The sequence below is a fragment of the Oryctolagus cuniculus genome, chromosome 2 (genome assembly GCF_051225735.1).
Source record: "Oryctolagus cuniculus isolate XC-2025 breed Fujian yellow rabbit chromosome 2, ASM5122573v1, whole genome shotgun sequence".
NCBI lineage: Eukaryota > Metazoa > Chordata > Mammalia > Lagomorpha > Leporidae > Oryctolagus > Oryctolagus cuniculus.
This window is the reverse complement of record NC_142868.1, coordinates 181533254-181554347: the sequence shown is the minus strand read 5'-3', so window position 1 is coordinate 181554347 and position 21094 is coordinate 181533254. Positions and strand designations below refer to the sequence as shown.

General features: G+C 50.4%; 1 protein-coding gene across 1 annotated transcript in view; it reads right to left on the bottom strand.

Annotated features, from left to right (window-relative positions):
- Window positions 1–21094, bottom strand: part of HADHA (hydroxyacyl-CoA dehydrogenase trifunctional multienzyme complex subunit alpha) — a 51783-nt gene that overhangs the window by 5707 nt on the left and 24982 nt on the right. Inside the window, exons 8-14 of the mRNA XM_002709814.6 lie at window positions 19496–19618; window positions 18916–19034; window positions 16671–16727; window positions 12165–12274; window positions 9193–9327; window positions 5619–5790; window positions 2402–2488 (exon numbers count right to left, since the gene is read on the bottom strand). Coding sequence (XP_002709860.1) covers window positions 2402–2488; window positions 5619–5790; window positions 9193–9327; window positions 12165–12274; window positions 16671–16727; window positions 18916–19034; window positions 19496–19618 — 803 coding nt within the window. The remainder of the gene's footprint in view (window positions 1–2401; window positions 2489–5618; window positions 5791–9192; window positions 9328–12164; window positions 12275–16670; window positions 16728–18915; window positions 19035–19495; window positions 19619–21094) is intronic.

Below are 21094 nucleotides of genomic sequence, written 5' to 3'. Positions count from 1 at the left end.
AAATGGGAGAGGTAGGAATGCCCGGAGATAGAGAAATAGAGAAAAATAAGGCCTCCCCTCAACATGCCAATTAGAAGGCTTGGATTCGGTCTGCCCGATTAGTGAGGCGATGAGCACCTGGGCGGCTAGCCGCAGGTCACCGAAGACAGGCACGAATTAACATCAGTAAAGCTTCCCCACAATGCAATAATTAGGAGGCTTGGATTCGGTCTGCCTGATTTAAGGCGGTAAGCGCCAGCAAAGCTCGACCAGAGTACGAGCTGCAGGTCACCGAAGATAGGCACAAACTAACACTAATAAGTCTCCCCCACAATACGGCAATGAGAAGGCTTGGATTCGGTTTGCCTGATAGGTTTTGTAAACACCTGCAGGCAGTTCTAGCAGAGCAGAGTATGCGCTGCAGGGCACCGAACACAGGCACGCATCAGCGCCTAAAAACCTCCTCACAATGGCGAAGAGAGGACCCGGATTCGGTTTTCCTGATTGATAGGACTTGTAAGAGCCTGTGGCAACTCTAGCAAGTAGAGCAGAGTGTGTGCCGCGGGACACCGAAGACAGGCGCGTATCAACGCTAAAAAATAAAAAGAAAGGGGGATTTGTGGGGAGCAATCCGGACTAGACTGTTACTCGAATTAAGACTTATTCTATGCATCTGCTCTCCCACAATATGGCGTTGGGAGAGAAGTAAACAGCTTCCGCACAGCTGCCTCCAGTTCAACTGATAAACTGTAGGACTTGCTCCTGATTGGAGGAGAGCAGCGTACTCGGCGTGTGGGCAGCCGAGTTGGGATTGGCAGAGAAGGACTATAAAGGAGGAGAGAGACGGCATGCACCAGGAACATCTATGGGGAACATCTAAGGGAACCCGTGCAGCCCCCGAAAGAGCCGGCCGGCGGTGTGCCGCTCCCCTGCGGAAGTGGGGAATGCGGCCAGGGGGAACTGCCCTTCCACGGAGGTGGAAGGGATAGTAGCCAACCCGGGAAGAACCAGCAGCAAACCCGGGGAGGGCCGAGCAGACGAAAGAACAGCGCAGGGTCCTGTGTTGCTCCTCCACGAAGAGGGGGAGCGACACAGATGACGTCTCATAGGTGACACAGCGCAGATGCTAAGAGAACATGGTATGCTGTGCTGTGTAGGGATGACGACAAGAAAAAACAGTGAACGTGATCGGTAGAGGGGCGCTCCCTCGAGGGTGTGGCTCTGCAGTGGCGGAATCCGCGGATGTGACCCTGTGGCTGTACAGGGCCAGCTGCACACGGCTCGGTGAGCAGCGTGTGGAACCATCGACCCAGTGCTTCCAACCCCCAAGCTGTCCTTGCACTTTGGTCTAAAGTACCCTGGACCTGATTTAGACTGAGTATTCCTGTGTAAAAGGAATTAGCCTTTTCTGACATACGTAATATTTACATAATAAAGCATACAGATCTTAAAGTGTTCAGAGTGTTCTGACGATTGTATACACCCTCTTGTAATCACTACCTTGAGCAAAACACATTTACGTCACTCAGAGGGTTGTGCCAAGGGTGTCAGCCCATCTTTGATCCTGACTGAAGCACTGATGGTCTTGTGTCTTGAGAAAGCCCTGTCAGGGGCGAACCAGCACAGCTGGTCACCCTCCTCCAGCCCCTCTGGCCAGCAGGTGAGGCAAGCTAGCCAAGGCCCCGCCAGTGTGACGCCTGCTGCGCCCACAGGAGGACCGGAGCAGCACGGACGCTCCTTTAGTGCTGTCAGGTGCTGCAGGGCGGCTACCAACTGCTCCTCTGCCGTCACTGGCCTGCCCCTGCCAGCGCCACATTGCCTCTGCCCCGCGCTGTCACCCTGCGTCAGCAAGCTGGAAGAGGCGAAGAACAGGCTGTTGTGCTTCTAGCACACTGTGTATGAACAACTTTAGCTACTTCAAGGGCTTTTCTGTTTCCTGCCTCCCTTGGCTGGTCTGGTTAGCTAGGGTACCTGGTGCGCTCCGGGGACGTGAGCCGCCTTCTCTTTGCTTGAATGCTCTCTCCTCCCCTGGATTACTCAGCCTTTACATCTCAGCAGAGTGGACGCAGCTGCCACAACTTCTGACCCTCCATTCCCAGAGCTGGAGGCAGAACCAAACCCACCCTCCGCAGTCACCGATGCTCCGCAGTGAATCCAAGTTCTGCCGCGTCCCCTGTTTCAGGGCTTAACCTTCAGCGTCTAATTGCAGGATAACAGTGGGCTTTGTCGTCTCAACTTGAAAACTAATACCCAGGAGGGATGCAGTGCCCCGTGACAGTACACCTTATTGTACTGCACTGACTCCCGCATCTCGGGCAGGTGACGGCCTCACGACCCACAGCCGGCCCTCTGTCCACGCTCCTGCCCGCATCATGAGCCTGGAGCAGTACAGCATCGCTGGGTTTTCCTCTGTTCAGTTTACCTTCTCTGGTCTTTTGCTGACAGCAGCAATTTCATTGATGGGGAGAGCAGATGTGTTACTGGCAAAGACACAGTGATCTGGAATGACCTGCAGGAAGAGCATGTCAGAGTGGGTCATGTCGGCCTGGGAGATGAGGGCAGAGCACAGCACAGCTGTGAGTGACCCCTGGGCCCGCCCCCTTGCACACTCAGACAATGACGGAGCACCCGGGCTATGGGCTGTCATAAGCCCACCTGATGCCCACCTGGAGACCCCACCTCAGCAGCTGAGTAGGTAAAATGCCCTTGACGAACACTGAGAAGATGGCCCTGAATCAAGCAAGCACGGGCCCACCCCTCTCCTTGTTTGGATCTGCGCTGGAGTTTGAAAGCTATGACCTCCCCAGCCTGGCGTCACCTGCGGCCTGGCCTCCATCTCACCAGCACCGGAAAGCATGGCTGCTGGCTTCCAGTGGTAGAAACAAGTCCCACAGACAGCCCAGGTCCCAGGAGAGGGGGAACAGACTCCTCTCTGTGGGGGACGACACGTGCAGGTCCAAGGAGCAGTCACGTTTCCGGCCATCTTTGGAGCCCTCGGTTTGCTCTTCCTAGAGGACTGTACTCTAAGCATTAGACACCAGGCCCCTGCTGATAGAACTCAGGCTATGTTAGCTTTCCTACAGCCTTGCTGTAATACCTGTTCACATCCCTCTTTTTTTAAATTTATTTATTCACAAAAATAACAGAGCAAGGGGGAGAGGGCCAAAGCCAGGAGCCAGGAGCTTCTTCCAGATCTCCCACAAAGGTGGCAGGGGCCCAAACACCTGGGCCATTTGCTTTCCTTAAGCCATTGGCAGGGACTGGATCCGAAGTGGAGCAGCCTGGAATCAAACCAGCACCCATACGAGATGCCAGCATCACAGGCAGCAGCTTGACCCCATATGCTGGAATGCTGGCCCTCACATCCCACTCTGGAGTAACCAAAATCATGGGATCCTCAAGTCTATGAACAAGCTAGCTCCTGTCTGTGATGTGCCTGCTCACCCTCTAAATGTCTGCGACAGGCAAGGCTGGGTCAGGCTGACGCCAGGGCCTAGAACTCAATCTGCTCCTCCCACTTGGGTGGCAGGGGCCCGAGCGCTCGAGCCATCATCCGCTGGCTCCCGGGGTGCACTGGAAGCTGGACTGCGAGTAGCTGGGACTCAAACCAGCACTCTGATATGGGATGCATGTTGCCTCCCAGGGCGCACAGTGGCAAGGCCACATCCCCGTCAGTAAGGGCACTTCTCCCCACCCTGCCCTGACTGCTTCTGACGCTTCTAGAACCTACCTCCACTGGCCCAGCGGTGATCCCACAGCCCTGGGACTACCACTTAAGGCTCTAGGCTGGAAGTGTCACCTAACACAGATGGGACACAATCTTCCCAGCTCTCCAGAGTTTCTGCCTCAGCTGAGTTCACTGTGCTAAAGGGCAGATTCTGGAATATGTGCTTCGCAAGTGGAGTTTGCCCTCAGCACCTGCCTTTGGTTTCTCCTGAGCTTCAGTGGGGCAGGGCTGATGCCCACGGGCAGGGGAATCATCACAGTCCACGCATGCAGACGCTGCATGGGCCGCCGAGCCACCACCATTCCCTGCTCCCCGTATCCAGCCGCGGCCAGTCTAGGCCTTGCCCCTACTGCGTGCCTCAATTACTGCCATTTCTTCTTTCCTGGCCTCTTCCTTTGTTTCTTTTCCTTCCTCCTTCCCTTTTTTGTTTTTTAGAAGATTTATATATGTTTTCGAAAGGCAGAATGACAATCGTTGGGGGAGTGGGTGAAAGGGAGAAGAGAGAGAGAGATCTTCCACCTGCAAAGGCCGGGACTGGCCCAGGCTGAAGCCAGGAACCAGAACTCCACCCAAGTCTCTCACGTGGGTGGCAGAGACTTGGGCCATCATCTGCTGCCTCCTGGGCTCATTAGCAGGAAGCTGGATTAAACTGTAGAGCGGCTGGGACTTGACTCAGAGACTCCAATATGGGATGCAGGTGTCCACCCAAGGGCTCCTTCTTCTTTTTTTTTTTTTTTTTTAAAGATTTATTTTATCTGAGAGTCAGAGTTACACAGAGAGAAGGAGAGGCAGAGAGAGAAAGAGAGAGGTCTTCCATCTGCTGGTTCACTCCCCAATTGGCCGCAATGGCCGGAGCTGTGCCGACCCGAAGCCAGGAGCCAGGAGCTTCCTCTGGGTCTCCCACACAGGTACAGGGGCCCATGGACTTGGGCCATCTTCCACTGCTTTCCCAGGCTACAGCAGAGAGCTGGATCAGAAGTGGAGCAGCTGGGACATGAACCGGTGCCCATATGGGATGCCAGCGCTGCAGGAGGCGGCTTTACCCGTTCAGCCACAGCGCTGACCCCAAGGGCTCCTTCTTTATAATGCCTGCATCAAGCACCCATTTTATTCACGTGACCCCAACTCAAGAACTGGCTATATAGGGCATTCGGGAGCAGGACCAGAGCAGCATTTCCCCAGGACAAGCGTCTGACTCCTGCCCAAACTGTTTTCTCGCTGCGTCCTTTGCTGCCTTGACCTGAAGGAGCCTGGTGAAGGCTTGCAGGCAGCCAGCCAATCTCAAGACAACTGGCCAAGGGCCGGTGTTGTGGCATAGCAAGTAAAAGCTGCCACCTGCAGTGCCAGCATCCCATACGGGCGCTGGTTCGAGTCCTGGCTGCTCCACTTCTGACCCAGCTCTCTGCTGTGGCCTGGGAAAGCAGTAGACAACAGCCCAAGTCCTTGGGCCCCTGCACCCACGTGGGAGACCTGAAAGCAGCTCCTGGCTCCTGGCTTTGGATTGGCGCAGCTCTGGCTGTTGTGGCCAACTGGGGAGTGAACCAGCGGATGGAAGACCTCTCTCTCTCCTTCTCTCTGCCTCTTCTTCTCTGTATAACTCTGACTTTCAAATAAAAATAAATAAATCTGGAAAAAAAAAAAAAAAAAAACATCTGGCCAGACCCCGTCAGGTTCTCTGCATGTTTGTGTGTCTGAATTCCCACAGGAATGAGGCTGCTGAAGCCTGAATTTTCCCTGTAGGATTAAGATTTGACTTTGATAACTGCCTAGTGAGCTCACACAGAAACTGTGTTTGGAGATGAACGTTCTACAAGGAGAACTGAGAGCCTCCTGTAATTCTTTGACAGATCCGCTTGGCCCCGCCCCCCCACCCCCAACACCCAGACTCCAGCACTGCAGGTGCCTCACTCACCGCTTCCACCTCCTTGAGCACCTTGTGCTTAAGACTGAGGTCCTCAAACACAGCTTCTATCACCATGTCAGCCTTCTCAAAATTCTGGTAATCTAGCTGGCCCGTCAGGTTGCTGAAGATGGAGTCCCTCTCGAATGACGTCAGAGCTTTCTTCTTCACTTTATCGTTCAATCTAGAAAAACACAGCCCTATCAGAGGAGACGAAGGAACTGACATTCACTGAGTGTCCGGGGCAGACCTGGCTGGGTGTGGTTTTCACCAACTCACAGACACTGTTCACTCCCACTGTGCGTGAGCTGAGCTGCTAGTGAAGGGAGCGTACCGGCACGCACAGGGCGAACACTATCACTCACAGAGCAGAAACACATGCCATGAGGAGTAACCACGGCAAAATAAAGAAACAGCTCTGGTAACTCCCCCTCCCACCCCAAACAGGAGAAGCGGCGTGAGCGTGTCGTGCCCCGTGTGGTTCTGTAGCTGTGACCTTCCAGAGGACAGAAGCACACATCATTTCTCTTATTCTCAATCAGTTCCCACTCAGCACCTTACAACACACTGCACTGATTACATCAAATATTAACTCAAGGTTTCTCTTTTCCACTGGAGCTAAGAAGGACTCCTGCTACTCAGACAGCCATTTTTTTTATTGCCAAAGAAGACAGGCTCTTCTAGGTTCAATCTGACCGCACTTTCAGAATTAATGATGCAGTTTTCCTCTGAATGAAGAGTGAAGCTAAACCCCAATCAGTAATTTCCTTAACCAAAAGAAAAATACGTCCAAAGACAAATTCAAGCAAGTACTCAATTGAGGACTTAAATCCATGCTTTGAGGCAGATGAAGACCTCTCTCCCCACCTCTCTTCAAATAAATAAAATAAATCCTAAAAAAAAAAGGCATGAGTTCAACCCTCTTGGCTTCTGACAACAGTCAGCAAAGAACGTTATCTGTCAGTCAGAGTTCCAAACATCTTACCTGCTCTAACTTGGACGCCTGTTCCTGAGATGACAGAAACATCAGGGCCACGTCAGCAGCATTGTGAGCATGTGAGCAGCACTTGCTAACTTTTTTTTTTTTTTTTTAATTTATTTTATTTACTTGAAAGACAGAGACAGAGAGGGAGAGACAGAGAGATCCTCCATTCGCTGCTTCACTCCCCAAACAGCTGCAACGGCAGGGTCTAGGCCAGGCTAAGTCAGGAGCCTGGAATTCCATCTTGGTCTCCCACAATGGGTGGCAGGGACTGAAGTACTCACGCCTTCTTCTTTTTTTTTTTTTTTAAAGATTTATTTATTTATTTGAAAGGCAGAGCTCCAGAGTGGCAGAGGCAGAGAGAGAGAAGCCGAGTTACAGAGAGGCAGAAGCAAAGAGAGCAAGAGGTCTTCCATCTGCTAGTCCACTGCCCAGATGGCTGCAATGGCTGGAGCTGTGCCAATCTGAAGCCAGAAGCCGGGAGCTTCTGGGTCTCCCACACAGGTGCAGGGGCCCAAGGACTTGAGCCATCTTCTACTGCTTTCCCAGGCCACAGCAGAGAGCTGGATGGGAAGAAGAGCAGCCGGGACTCAAACCAGCGCCCATATGTGATGCTGGCACCACAGGTGTCAGTTTTACATGCTACGCCACAGTGCCAGCCCTATCTTCTACTTCTTTCCCATGTGCATTAGCAGGGAGACGGATTGAAAGCAGAGCACCTGGGACTTGAACTGGCACTCCTATGGGGTGCCTGCATTACACGTGGCAGTTCACCCTTCTATGCCACAATGCCAGTCCTGACATTTCTAAGACTAAAAGCGACACCAAAGCAGTTGTATCCAAAAGACATGGAGGGAGGAAGCTTCTCTAGAGCAATAATTAATTTTGGTGACTGTAAGAAACGCTGCTTCGGGATGCTTGACGCCGGTCCAGGGCAACGCTCTGGAAGCACGGGTATTTTTTGGGTCAGACTCTTCCTGTGACTCCTTAGTGTCTCATTCTAAGGTGCTAACATTATTACACCTGCCAGGTCCGTGTGGGCATCATGGAAGCACTGCATGAGCCTCTGTGCGCACACAGATTACACAATGCTTAAGCTACGACCACTTAAGAAACAGGAAAAGCTCACTCAGCTAAAAGTCACATGCAGGACGTCTGAAGTGCAGACAGCTTGTCCATTATACTTGAGCAGAAAACTGTGCTGAAGCCAACCCCCAGTGCGGCCAAGGTGCCGTTTCCTCCTTCCTGTCTGCATAGTGTGTGTGTGTGTGTGTGTGTGTGTGTGTGTGTATAAGTGAGGGGCTAAGCAGGGAAGAAGGCATAAAACAGTCCCCCTTTGCTAATCCAGAGGTAAGGTGGGAACTCGGATGAGTGGACTAAGCAGTTAAGGGCCTCACGCTCTATCGTCTGTCAGGAAGAACAAGGCTCAGGAGTTTAGATCCTGGCCCTGTCTTCTCCCTCAGTCCCGCACATGTCCTCATCCCCTAACCTCAGCGCTCCTCACACACAGGGGCCTTGCTGTTTCAGTAATCCACAGCAACACAGCAAGGACATGCCAATGCCAAAACCTCCGATCTGAGAAACTAGTCTCATACTAAACTGTAACATATATGGCATTAAAAAAGACCATCCAGGGGCCGGTGCTGCGGCCCAGCAGGTAAAGCCTCTGCCTGTGTCGCTGGCATCCCATATGGGCGGTGGTTCTAGTTTCAGCTGCTCCATGTAAAGGCTTGGGAAAAGCAGAGGAAGATGCCCCAAGTGTGAGGGCCCTGGCACCCATGTGGGAGAAAGCGCCTGGCTCCGACCAGGCTTAGTGCTGGCCACTGTGGCTATCTGGGGAGTGAACCAGCGATGGAAGATCTCTCCCTGTCTCTCCCTCTCTTTCTCTTTCTCTAACTCTTTGAAATAAATATATCAATCTTTTTAAAAAGTTAAAAAAAAATTCCTCTCTGTTTTTCCCTCTCTCTGTAACTCTGCCTCTCAAATTAATAAAGAAATCTTAAAAAATAAGTTAAAAAACTAAAATAAAAAAATATAAAGACCAAATTAGATGAGGTTTTCCTTTCTGCAAAGACTACAGACGCCAAACATGTTAAAAGGCTACAAAACAGGATGAAGTCAAAGAAGGAATTGGCATTTCTAAAAATCAAAAGAAACTTGGCTTAAATCTGGAGGAGCCAGTGTGTTCAAGAAAATAAATTTGTGTTGGGGCTGGCGCTGTGGCATAGTGAGTAAAGCTGCCGTCTACAATGCCAGCATCCCACCTGGGGTGTCAGTTTGAGTCCCGGCTGCTCCACTTCTGATCCAGCTCTCTGCTATGGCCCGGGAAAGCAGTGGAAGATGGCCCAAGTCCTTGGGCCCTTGTAACCGCGTGGGAGACCCAAAAGAAGCTCCGGGCTCCTGGCTTCGGATTGGTACAGCTCCAGCCATTGTGGTCATTTGGCAGTGGATGGAAGACCTCACACTCTAACTCTGCCTTTCAAATAAATAAATAAATCTTTAAAAAAAAGAAAAGGAATTTGCAATGATAAAAATGAAGACCAAATCAAACAGACAAGACCCTCAAAGCATTCTACTCCTGGCAAAACCAGAGAGCAGGCTTACCCTTTGAACACTTGTTGCTGTCCTCGGCCCAGCCCGGCTAGTGTCGCATCTTTAAGGATGGTGTTCAATCCCTTGTCCACAGAGACCTGAGCAATGCCGGCTCCCATCAGCCCTGCCCCAAGAATAGCGAGCTGCCTGAAAGGAAAGGATAAAAGCTTGATAAATGACTGATTTCAGTAAAAGGGGATGTGGCACCCATTATCATCCAATAAGCCAACTACAGCAGACACAGAGGGTTATTTCAAATAATTTTCCTCTATAAAAATACTTCTTATATTACTTGATGAGGATGCTGCCTTTTTGTTTTGGTATCGTATCTCATCTGCCTGCAGCAGTGAGCGGCACACGCGGATGGAAGCAGCACCCTGAAGCTGCTAACCAGGCTTCTCAGATTCCGGTGCGCTCTCTGCCGTGACGTGCAGTGTCTTCAGTTGACAGTGTTGTGTCTGTGGGGGACAGGGAAAGGTACGGTGGTGGGGTAGGGGTTGGTATGTTTGGACTTCTGTGACTCTGCCGGTCTCTAATATTTTTGTTTTTTACTTTCTTTCCCATCACAATAAATTCTCCTCTTACATAATCAGAAGTTAGTAGCATTTAGGGAGTGCATGGTGAAGAGGTGGCTTTGTCTTCCTTATTAATCTGGTTGGTTTTTGTGAATGGGCGATGAGAAACAGATTTAAGTGCACCACAGCAGTCATTTACCCCACCTATGGAACGCCAGTCAGTGTTAGGCGGAAGAGCCGCAACTGGCTCTGACCAACACTAACCACGAAGTAAGCTGGAGAACTAATTATGGCTGGACTCCAGTCCACACGGAAACCAGGCCTCTAGTCCAGAATCTTACCTTGTCTCTCCCAGGCTTCTTATCCATGTTATTGTCTACTTTGGGTTGTAATCTCACTACAGGTGAGAAGATGGAGAAGCTCCTACTAAGCACTCTCTTAAACCCTTCACAGTAACTCAGCTACCTGATGCTATGACATTTGGCCTGGATAAGTCTTCACCGAAGGCCACCCTACGTGACACAGAGTGTTTGGTGACTCTAACTACTAAATGCCAGTAGTACTCCTCTCTTCCCACTTGTAACAACCAAAAACATCCACACACGGAGGCAAATGTCAAATTATCCATGCTGAATCACTGAGATCGGTGGTGAGCCTGGGGCACCACTAAACCTCAGACCCTGCACAGCTACCAGGCAGTGTTCTGCTGAGAAAGGCCTCTGATGAGATCAGACATGAAATCAGCAAGCAGGCTCTCCGATGCTCAGGCTGCAGGCTGAGAGGAGGACAAGCCTTTACCAATCGCAGTGAGGCTTTATGCTGTCAGATTCCAAGACAGCATTTCAAGTCATGGGGACAGAAGGTCACTGAACACTGCAAAAGCTGTGTATCTGTGTAGGAAGGGAGACCAAAACCAAGTATGTAGGAGCCATCACTATGAGGCAAGAATGCCTCTGTAGGACTCCCTAGAGGGGTTTGGAGAAACCCCAGAACTTTGAAAGCCAAGACACTTCTTGGTCGAGTTGGGGGAATGTAGGTGGCTAGGGGAGGAGCTGAGGCCAGCGTAGGTTGATGACTGACAGCTCCTAGCAGAACCATGTGCCAGCGGGGGCTGGTAACTGACAGCCCCAGCCAACCTGGGTTAACAGCTCCTGCTCCTGGCAGCCCCACAGGGGTCAGAGATCACAGCTCCAGGTCTGCATTTAGAAATTTGTTTTTGTTGTTGTTTGTTTTCTTAATGTTGTTATCTTTTCTTTTTTTGTTACAAACACTGTGTCAAGGGCTGACTTTCAAGAAACCTGAACCCCATTTCCCCAGGATGAAGATCTGCCTTTTTTTTTTTTTTTTTTTTTTTTGGACAGGCAGAGTGGACAGTGAGAGAGAGAGAGATAGAGAGAAAGGTCTTCCTTTTTCCATTGGTTCACCCCCCAAATGGCCACAACAGCTGGTGCGCTGTGGCCGGCGCACCGCGCTGATCCAAAGCCAGGAGCCAGGTGCTTCTCCTGGTCTCCCATGGGGTGCAGGGCCCAAGCACTTGGGCCATCCTCCACTGCACTCCCTGGCCACAGCAGAGAGCTGGCCTGGAAGAGGGGCAACCGGGACAGAATCCGGCGCCCCGACCGGGACTAGAACCCGGTGTGCCGGCGTCGCAAGATTTGCATTTTGATGGTTGTGGCTGATCAGCCATTGGACAGTGGCAGCTGGCCCATATGACAGCCTGGCCTGGCCTGTATGACAGGTCTCCTTCTGTGCACCACCCAGGCTCCTTTTCCTTCCTGGGTGCAGAAACTGCCAAGATCCACAATGCTGCCAAGCCACAACCAGCACTAGCTGGAAACGTCCAACATGGCTGCAGCAGGAGTCCCTCCTCCCCCATGGCTTTCAGGTCATTAAACCGTCAATACAATAAAATGACCATGGATAATGGATAAATACATTAAATAATAATGAAGTTACCACTCCTCTCATGCATCCAATGCCACGGTATTTCTGCTATTTCCCAAGAAGGACACAGAACTGGGCGGTGCTTATACCCTGCTCCTAGCTCCGTCCTCTTCTGAATATTCCAAAGAGCCCCACCCCAGACTCGACCTCCCCTGCCCCAAGCCTAACCTTGCTGATGGGGCTTTTTCACTGTCAGCAGTTGTTCCTAGGAAAGGGGTTCTCCTTGAGGCCTTTGGGAATTTTTGTTTGTGCATGGCTTGGTTCTTGAACTTGTACTTTTTTGTTTTGCTCCACGGAAATCCTGCTCTCTGTACAGCTTTATGCCTCCAGCTTCGAATGCTTCCATGTGCGGAGGGAGAACCTGCAGCCCAGCCAGCAGCCCCCAAGCCTACACCAGTGGGATTAAGTGCTCAGATGTGCGTGGGACAGGGCAGGGCAAGACTGAGTTACCAAGCGGGCCTAGTTCTGGGAATCGTCAAAGACCGTGCACACAAATCCACAGCGCTTCTGAGGTGTCGAACTTACTTGACTTCCTTCTGCGGAGCTCCAAATTTATTCTTCTTGCATAGGACTTGACCATGATAAAGTCCCATCAAGGCCTTTGATTCTTTGGTCATTGCAAGTTCTCCAAATTTCTGAAACGCAAAAGGGAACGAGAGAAGGGCAGGACTTCAGTTTGGGTGAGGTGGCTTCCTCAGCTGGTTTTCTCTGCAGAGCAGAGGCACACAGAGCTGTTTCCCAGGGGTTCTCGGGAGGGGTGGGTCTGTGCTGCAGCGGCGTCTCTGTCTCCCACAGAAGTGTCCTTGCCTCACACTTCCAATGTGGAACACTTTCTGAATGCCTTGACTCTTTTTTTTTTTTTTTTAAAGATTTATTTTATTTATTTGAAAGACAGAGTTACAGAAAGAGGTAGAGACAGAGAGAGGAGTCTTCCATCTGCTGGTTCACTTCCCAGATGGTCGCAATGGCCGGAGCTGTGCTGATCCGAAGCCAGGAGCCAGGAGCTTCTTCCAGGTCTCCCATGTGGGTGCAGGGGCCCAAGGACTTGGGCCATCTTCCACTGCTATCCCAGGCTGTAGCAGAGAGCTGGATCAGAAGAGGAGCAGCCGGGACTTGAACTGGCGCCCATAAGGGATGCCAGCACTTCAGGCCAGGGCGTTAACCCGCTGCGCCACAGCGCCAGCCCCTGTCCTGACTCTTTATAACAGAGGTGTGGCAACCTTTTCATAGAATTAGTCAGCACCGAAGCGGGCCTTCACAGTCACCTCAAACAACTCCTCATTTCAGACTGGGAAAAAAGGCTCAGAGTGACTCTGCTCAAAGCCACACTGACCCTAAGTGGCAGAAACAGAACTTGCATCCAGCAGTAAGACTCCTAGCTCCAGCTCTCTCACTGTTGCAGGCTGCCCAATATGACACCTGCCACTTAAAAGATACCTTAGGAGCGGGCATTTAGCCCAGTGGTTAAGATGGCATGCGGGGCCAGGGCTGTGGCGCAGCGGGTAAAGCCACCGCCTGCAGTGCCCGCATCCCATATGGTTTCTGGTTCTAGTCCCAGCTGCTCCACTTCTGATCCAGCTCTCTGCTATGGCCTGGGAAAGCAGAAGAAGATGGCTCAAGTCCTTGGGCCCCTGCACCCACGTGGGAAGACTAGGAGGAAACTCTTGGCTCTTGGCTTCGGATCAGTGCAGCTCCAGCTGTTGCAGCCAACTGGGGAGTGAACCAGCGGATGGAAGACCTCTCTCTCTCTGCCTCTCCTTTTCTCTCTGAATAACCCTACCTTGCAAATAAATAAATTAAAAAAAAAAAAAAAAAAGAAAGACGGCATGCATCCCTCATCGGGGTAGCTGAGAATAATGAGTCATGGTTCCAGCTCTTTTTTTTTCTTTAAATTTGTAAGGCAGAGTGGCACAGGGAGAGAGAGAGAGAGAGAGACAGACAGACAGAGAGACAGAGGGAGAGAAAGAGGCAGAGATCTCCCATCTGCTGGTTCACTCCCCAAATGTCAGGTATCCCATGTGGGTGGCAGGGGCTCAAACACTTGAGCCATCATCCACTGCCTCCCAGGTGCATTAGCAGGACTCAAACTGGCACCCTACTAAGGGATGTGTGTGCCTCAAGCAGCAGTTTAACCTGCAGCGCTACAATGCCAGCCCCAAGCTCCGGTTTTGACTCCAGCTTCTTGCCGATGCATATCCTGGGAGACAGCAATGAAGGCTTAAGTAACTGGGTTCCCGCCACCCACACAGAGAATCAGACTGCCCTCCTGCTTCCCAGGTTCAGCCCCAGCCCAGCTCCAGCTGTTGCAGGCATCTGGGAAGTGAACCAGTGGATGGGAAATCTACCCCCCACTCCCCAAATAAAAGTGCCTGAACATTTACGGAGAATGAACCTCAGCTTAGTGGTTAAAAGCATAAGGCTGGGAGCGGAGTCTGACTCCTGGCTCTGCCATCTCCCCACTGTGAAGCCTCCTTTATCCTTACAATGGGAAACGTCACACTTACTTTACAGCGTCACTGCTGAGACTGAGAGGGCCTAGAGTAAATGACTGGGTCTTGAGGCTGGCTACATGTTACTGCTGAGAGGACACGTCACAAACAGCATTGCCAAGAAGGAATCGCCACAATACAGTTGCTTTCACGCCTCAACAGAACACGGAGTAATCTTCCACAGAATCCATGCTTCACTAATCTTGACAGAGCAGAGTCTATCCAATGAACCACTGCTTCCCAAACTGTGGGCATGCATCCCCTCGTGGTCATGAATCCAGTAGGCTGTGATACGCATCACGTACGTTCTGAAAAGCAGCAGTCACCTTGGATCCATGGGGGACTGGATCCAGGACACCTCCCTCCATGAGTGTGCTCAAGTCCCTTTTATAAAATGGCACAGCAGTGGCACATAACCTATGTACATCCTTCCATATACTTAATCTCTAATTACTTACAATATCTAACACAAGGTAAATGCTGTGTAAATAGTTATTTCACTACGGTGGTTAGGGAGTAATGACAAGAAAAAGGAAAGTCTGCATTTCTAGTGCAGACCCGATTTTCCCTCCAGAGTTGGCTGACTGCGGATGAGGGCCCCAGGATGATACAGAAGTCCCACCGTGCCCTGAAAGCACAGAACCCAGCACACCAGGGAGGGCTCTTATGGACTAGTGCTTATGCTTTCACGTTCTCTGTGCATCTGCATATGTGTGCCTGGTTATGATGCTGGGAAAACCAGACATGCACAAGAAATGATCTAGCCTACGAAACGGCTTTCTGGGGCTGGTGCTGTAGCACACAAGCTTTTGAAAGAGAGAGGCACATCGGGGCCGGTGCTGCGGTACAGGTGAGAGCCCCAGCTGCAGTACCGGCATCCCATATGGGTGCCAGTTCATGCCCTGGCTGCTCCTTTTCCGATCCAGCTCTCTGCTATGGCCGGGAGAAAGCAGTAGAAGAGGGCCCAAGTCCTTGATCCCCTGCACCTGCATGGGAGACTTGGCAGAAGCTCCTGACTCCTGGCTTCCAACTGGTCCAGCTCCAGCTTTACAGCCATTTGGGGAGTGAACCAGCGGATGGAAGACTTTCCTCTCTGTCTCTGCCTCTCTGTGTCTGTAACTCTGCCTCTCAAATCAATAAATTAAATCTAAAAAAAAAAAAAAGAAAAAGAAAAAAAGAAATGGTTTTATGCAATCTGTCCTGATACCTTTCATCCTATTTTTTAATTTCCAAAGATAGTTTAAAGCTTTGAAACAAGCTGGGCCCAGCACTGTGGCGTAGCGGGTAAAGCTTTGGCCTGCAATGCTGGCATCCCATAAGGGCTGCTCCATTTCCAATCCAGCTCCCTGTTCATGTGCCTCAGAAAGCAGTGGAGGATGGCCCCAAGTGCTTGGGCCCCTGCACCAGCGTGGGAGACTCAGAAGAAGCTCCCGGCTCCTGGTTTTGGATCGGCGCAGCTCCAGCTGTTGTGGCCATCTGGGGAGTGAACCAGGGGATGAAGGACCTCTCTCTCTCTGCCTCTGCCTCTCTGTAACTCTGCCTTTCAAATAAATAAATAAATCTTTAAAACAAACAAAATAACCAAGTAATTCATTTTGAAATGATGATAACCATTCCTGTTCTTTTTCGTTACAGCCTCAAAACAGAGAGCAAGTTCAGGGGCTGGTGTCATGGTGCAGCAGGTTAAGCCATCACCTGCAACACCTGCGTCCCGTGAGCACAAGTTCAAGTCCAGGCTGCTCCACATTTTTTTTTTTTGTTTTTAAGATTTATTTATTTATTTGAAAGTCAGAGTTACACAGAGAGAGGAGAGGCAGAGGTGCAGAGTGAGAGTGAGAGTGAGAGAGAGAGAGGTCTTCCATCTGCTGGTTCACTCCGCAATTGGCCACAACGGCTGGAGCTGCGTTGATCCAAAGCCAGGAGCATCTTCTGGGTCTCCCACACGGTGCAGGGGCCCAAGCACTTGGACCATCTGCCACAGCTTTCCCAGGCCATAGCAGGGAACTAGATCGGAAGAGGAGCAGTTGGGACTTTGCTGCACTGCAGGCGGCAACTTTATCTGCTACGCCACAGCGCTGGCCCCTGCTCTGCTTCTGAGCCAGCTCCTTGTTAGTGTGCTGGAGAAAGCAGTGAAAGATGGACCAAGTGCTTGGGCCTCTGTTATCCATGTGGGAGACCTGGACAGGGTTCTAGGCTCCTGGATTTGGCCTGGCCCAGCCCCGGCTGTTGTGGTCATTTGAGGAGTGAATCAATGGATGAAGATTCTCCCTCCCTCTCTCTCTCTCTCTCTCTCTCTCTGTAATGCTACCTTTCAAATAAATAAATCTTAGAGAGAGAGTTAGTTCAACCATCTGCAGATCACCACAGTCTCCTCATCTCCTTGCTCACTGAGAAAAATCGTAAGAAATCATAGGCACTGGAAGAAAAAAAATTTTGTTAGGCTTAAGATTTTTTTTTCTGTATTTGGCTTTAAATAGAGCAAGCACTGGATCTTTGCTTTTCCTGTAACTTCTAATAAAAAGTTGGGAGGAAGCAACTTTACCTGAGATTCGGCGAGGTAACCAGCATCATTTCCCTGCTCAATTCCAGTCTTGACCACCTACAAAACATTGAAAATACTATTCAGTGCTAGCACAGGTGGCGACATGTGCCACAGGCTGAAGGAGACTGTCCGTGTGGCCAGTCTGTGGAGAAGACGTCGAGGTTTGCTGAGAAGGAGCGGGACTGAGTGGTCGCTTGAGACTTAGTTCTCCATCTCCAAGGCCACATTTTAAGCAGAAAACGGAAACAGAAGGAAAGAGAAAGCTCACGTTCCTCTTCCCGCTTCCCTGCTACTCTTGTGCAGGCAGATGCTCATCTTCCACTTTCTTTCTGCCTCTTCCTCTCTGTGAGCTTTCCTCCTCTCACATCCACGACCCAGTTTAACTCATCAGTCATGAACGCCAAAGTGCAGCTTGCCATCAGGGTAAGTGCTATCCTAACTACAATGCAAGTATAAAAGACAAAGAAGTAACCCTGTACCCAAGCACTATAATTTATGGGAATGACAAATTAAAAAACAAGCAAATCCCAAGTGCTTAGGCCCTGCACCCGCATGGGAGACCAGGAGGAAGCTCCTGGCTCCTGGCTTCGGATCGGCACAGCACCGGCCGTAGCGGCTATTTGGGGGGGTGAACCAACGGAAGGAAGACCTTTCTGTCTCTCTCTCTTACTGTCTAACTCTGCCTGTCAAAAATAAATAAATAAATAAATACCAAGCAAATCTATATCCTAATTTAGCCTCTCTGTCTGAACCATGTCGCTGGAATTCCCTGAAACATCTAAACTGAATATACAGCTAAACTTAACTCACAATCTCTCTTTGGGAGGTTTCTTGCTATCTTCCTATTTTTACTTTTACACCTCAGGGTCTTGTTCAAACTTCAAGCCTAAATTACCAACACAGTTTGCTAATTCAGGTTCTATTTTGTCTCTCCTCATTTGTTTTGACTCACTGCACCATGAAAATGGCTCTTTATAGCAATACAGGACAAAGGCAAATGTGTCGATTCACTTTTGCCACCTTTCTGAACTCCTGCTTTACTAGGATTCCGGAGACTGCCATCCCACTAATCCCTTTCAACACCGGCCCCACTAAATGCTCCTTGAAGAGCATCGAGTTTTCCAGCTGCCTTAACTTTGCTCAGCTTGCCCACCCAAGTGGCCATGGCACTACCTTCCTCTGCCTGCCCTCCTCTGCCCATTTTCCGGGGCTCGGATCAGCTCCCCTGAGGCTCGTCCCAATCTCTGTGGCTCACAGGAGTGCTTCCTCCTCTGTGCACTAGGCAATGTCCCTCGGCCCTGATGGTGGAATGGGCATTTCTAATCTCCCCAGCCTGGCCTGGGAGGTGACTACAGAGGGGTCACATTGCATAGTTTATGTACTCCAGCGTCTTCTGCTCAAAATAACTCGTCAACCAACCCATACTCCAATCAGAAGTCTCGGATTATATGCTCTCTTAATCCTGGACTTTCTAGACTGAGGCGCTCTACAGTTTGAAGTCCACCATTAGGGAGAGGCTTCTCCACCCTGTAAGCATTTTTAATTGTTCTTGATCCTTTTCACACCTTCTCTACACCATCACACCGTTTTACTAATTACAGCAGTGGGGAAGTTCTTGAGAGATTTCAGGTACTGACAAGGTTTGACTAAGGACAGAATACACCCCCCAATCTTGTTTCAATGACTTCTTCATCAGTGCCCAGTGTTTTCCTGCCCGTTACACTGGTATGACTTAGGTCCCTTTCCTACTTTCTTACCCATCAATCAGTGAATATATTTAGCACTGATCTCTCCCATATGTATCACTTTCTATGAGCCCTTTTAGCTCACTAACTGTAGTAGCAGGAACAAGAACTGCATGGGGCAGGCGCCGTGGCGCAGTAGGTTAATCCTGTGCTGGTTCTATTCCCGGCTGCTCCTCTTCCGATCCAGCTCTCTGCTGTGGCCTGGGAAAGCAGTAGAAGATGGCCCAAGTGCTTGGGCCCCTGCACCCATAGGAGAGACTCGGAAGAAGCTCCTGGCTTTGGATCGGCACAGCTCCAGCCGTTGCGGCCATTTGGGGAGTGAACCAGCAGATGGATGACCTTTCTCTCTGTCTCTCCTTTTGTCTGTAACTCTACTTCTCAAATAAATAAATAAAATTAAAAAAAAAAAAAAAAGGAAAGAACTGCAGTCTGACACACACAGCATTTCCCTTCACAAAGGGAGGGAATGCAGGAAAGTGGGGGCCCAGGGTAAGACTCACATCAATGATTTTCAGAGGCGCAGGATAAAGGCCTTTCGTCTGCTTTTGCACTTGTTCTTCCACCTTTTTGTAAATCTGTTGCCTGACAAATGGAATGGTCATGGCGTACGATGTCAATTCTGTAAGGTAAAATGCTTTCAGACACTTCCTGGAAAGGGCCTGCCCTTCCTTGTTAGCCTTGCAAACCGCACCAACAAGCAGTAGGTCCAGCTATCAGAAGGAACTGCTCTTTACTCTGATACAATCTAAACACCGACCTAAGCATTCCTCCACACATGCTGTAATTAGCTGATAAAGGCTAAAGCTGGCCTGGGTAGATGGGTGTTCATTACACTGTCACACTATTCTATTTCTGTATTAATATTTAAAACTTTTCAAAATGAAGTTTCCAAAACTGGTTTTAACTGGCCCGTAAAAGGCTGAGAATTTGATCCTAGAATCAAATTATTATACCACTTAGGGTTGGCTTTATGTTTTGAGTAAATGACACATTTGCCTCTTGCTCATTTTCAATCTATAGCAAATAAAACTAAACTCCCAGGAAGGAAGCTTTGCCTTTGTTTGGAACAGTGACACTCACTTTCCATCAATCCCTTGTTTCTCTTTGAAGAGATCTTCTTATCAGCTAATCCTTTGGCAAAAGAAACTGCAACTTCTTCCAGGTACTCGATTGTCCGTTCCTCTGGAGGCTTCAGTCCTGGTCCTGTGAAAACGAATGTAGCAGACTCAAATGCAAATCGGGCTGAGACCAGTCCCAGGCGGGGAAACAGCCAGGCGGCCAAGGTGAAGGCTCCAGCACAGCTTTGCATTCTGGACTGGAGACAGGCTGGTCGCAGTTATGAACTACAGACTCAACGAAAGAACATACACTGAGCAAAGGAGTACCAGCTGGTCACAGATAAGAACTCAGGAATTCCAGTCTGACTTTTACTTCTGAGTAGGATGTAGTGCAGCCTGTTCTCTCCCTGCAACACTGGGGAAAAGAAAACCAAAACACGGTAGGATGCGAAGCCATTTGTAAAGACATCGGAGAGCTGTGGAGACACAAATACGTGAACTAAAATTACAGCACAGGAAGCGCCTGTGCAGGAAGAGCAGCCAGTGACTGCTGGCCATTTCTTTCTGGTGTATGCGACGTGTGTCGGGGCTTGGACTAACGGCTGGAGTTGCCTTGAGCAGAGGGCTCCGACTGGGGAAACGTGAAACCATCTGAGTGTTTGGTGGTCATATGCTCCAGATGAGAAGCTAGAAGAAAGCAAGTGCACGGCCAGCTTTCCCTGTGAACATGTGCGACGTTCTAAGTCACTGCAGAAGGCTGAAGGGGCTGCGTCCGAAAGGCAGGGCGCTGTCTCCCGTGGTGGCATCACAATGCTTAGTACACAAAGCGGAGGAAGGGGCTGCAATAAACATGCAACTGAGTTCCTAGTTAAGGCAGGAGATTAACGAGCAGGGCTCCCAACAGCCCCAAGGACAGAATTACAGGGCTGGGAACAGACACCTGCCAGGCTCTCAATCAAGTCTGTGAGAGGGCTGGCGCCGCGGCTCAATAGGCTAATCCTCCGCCTAGTGGCGCCGGCACACCGGGTTCTAGTCCCGGTCGGGGTGCCGGATTCTGTCCCGGTTGCCCCTTTCCAGGCCAGCTCTCTGCTGTGGCCAGGGAGCGCAGTGGAGGATGGCCCAAGTGCTTGGGCCCTGCACCCCATGGGAGACCAGGAGAAGCACCTGGCTCCTGCCTTCAGATCAGCGCGGTGCGCCGGCCGTGGTGGCCATTGGAGAGTGAACCAACAGCAAAAGGAAGACCTTTCTCTCTGTTTCTCTCTCTGTCCACTCTGTCTGTCAAAAAAAAAAAAAAAAAAAAAAAGTCTGTGAGAGTCACGCTGCACAAAGTGGCTGGGGTCAAAAAGGCAATCTCGTGCAAGCTTGTGAAACTTGGGAAACAAGGGTGCAAAAATCTCTCTCATAAGACCTGTGCCCTGTTTTGAACCTGTGTAGGGAAGGAGGAAAAATAACTCAAACCAAAACTTCTGAATAGTAAAAATACAAAGGGTCCACAAAAATCCCAACATGGTTATAACCCTGCAGGGAGGCAGGGCCACAGGCACCTGTGAAGTGTTATTCTGAAGAGCTGCTGCTGCTGCCCACACCGGGGCTGGGTACTGCTCTGTGCATGTACCCCGGG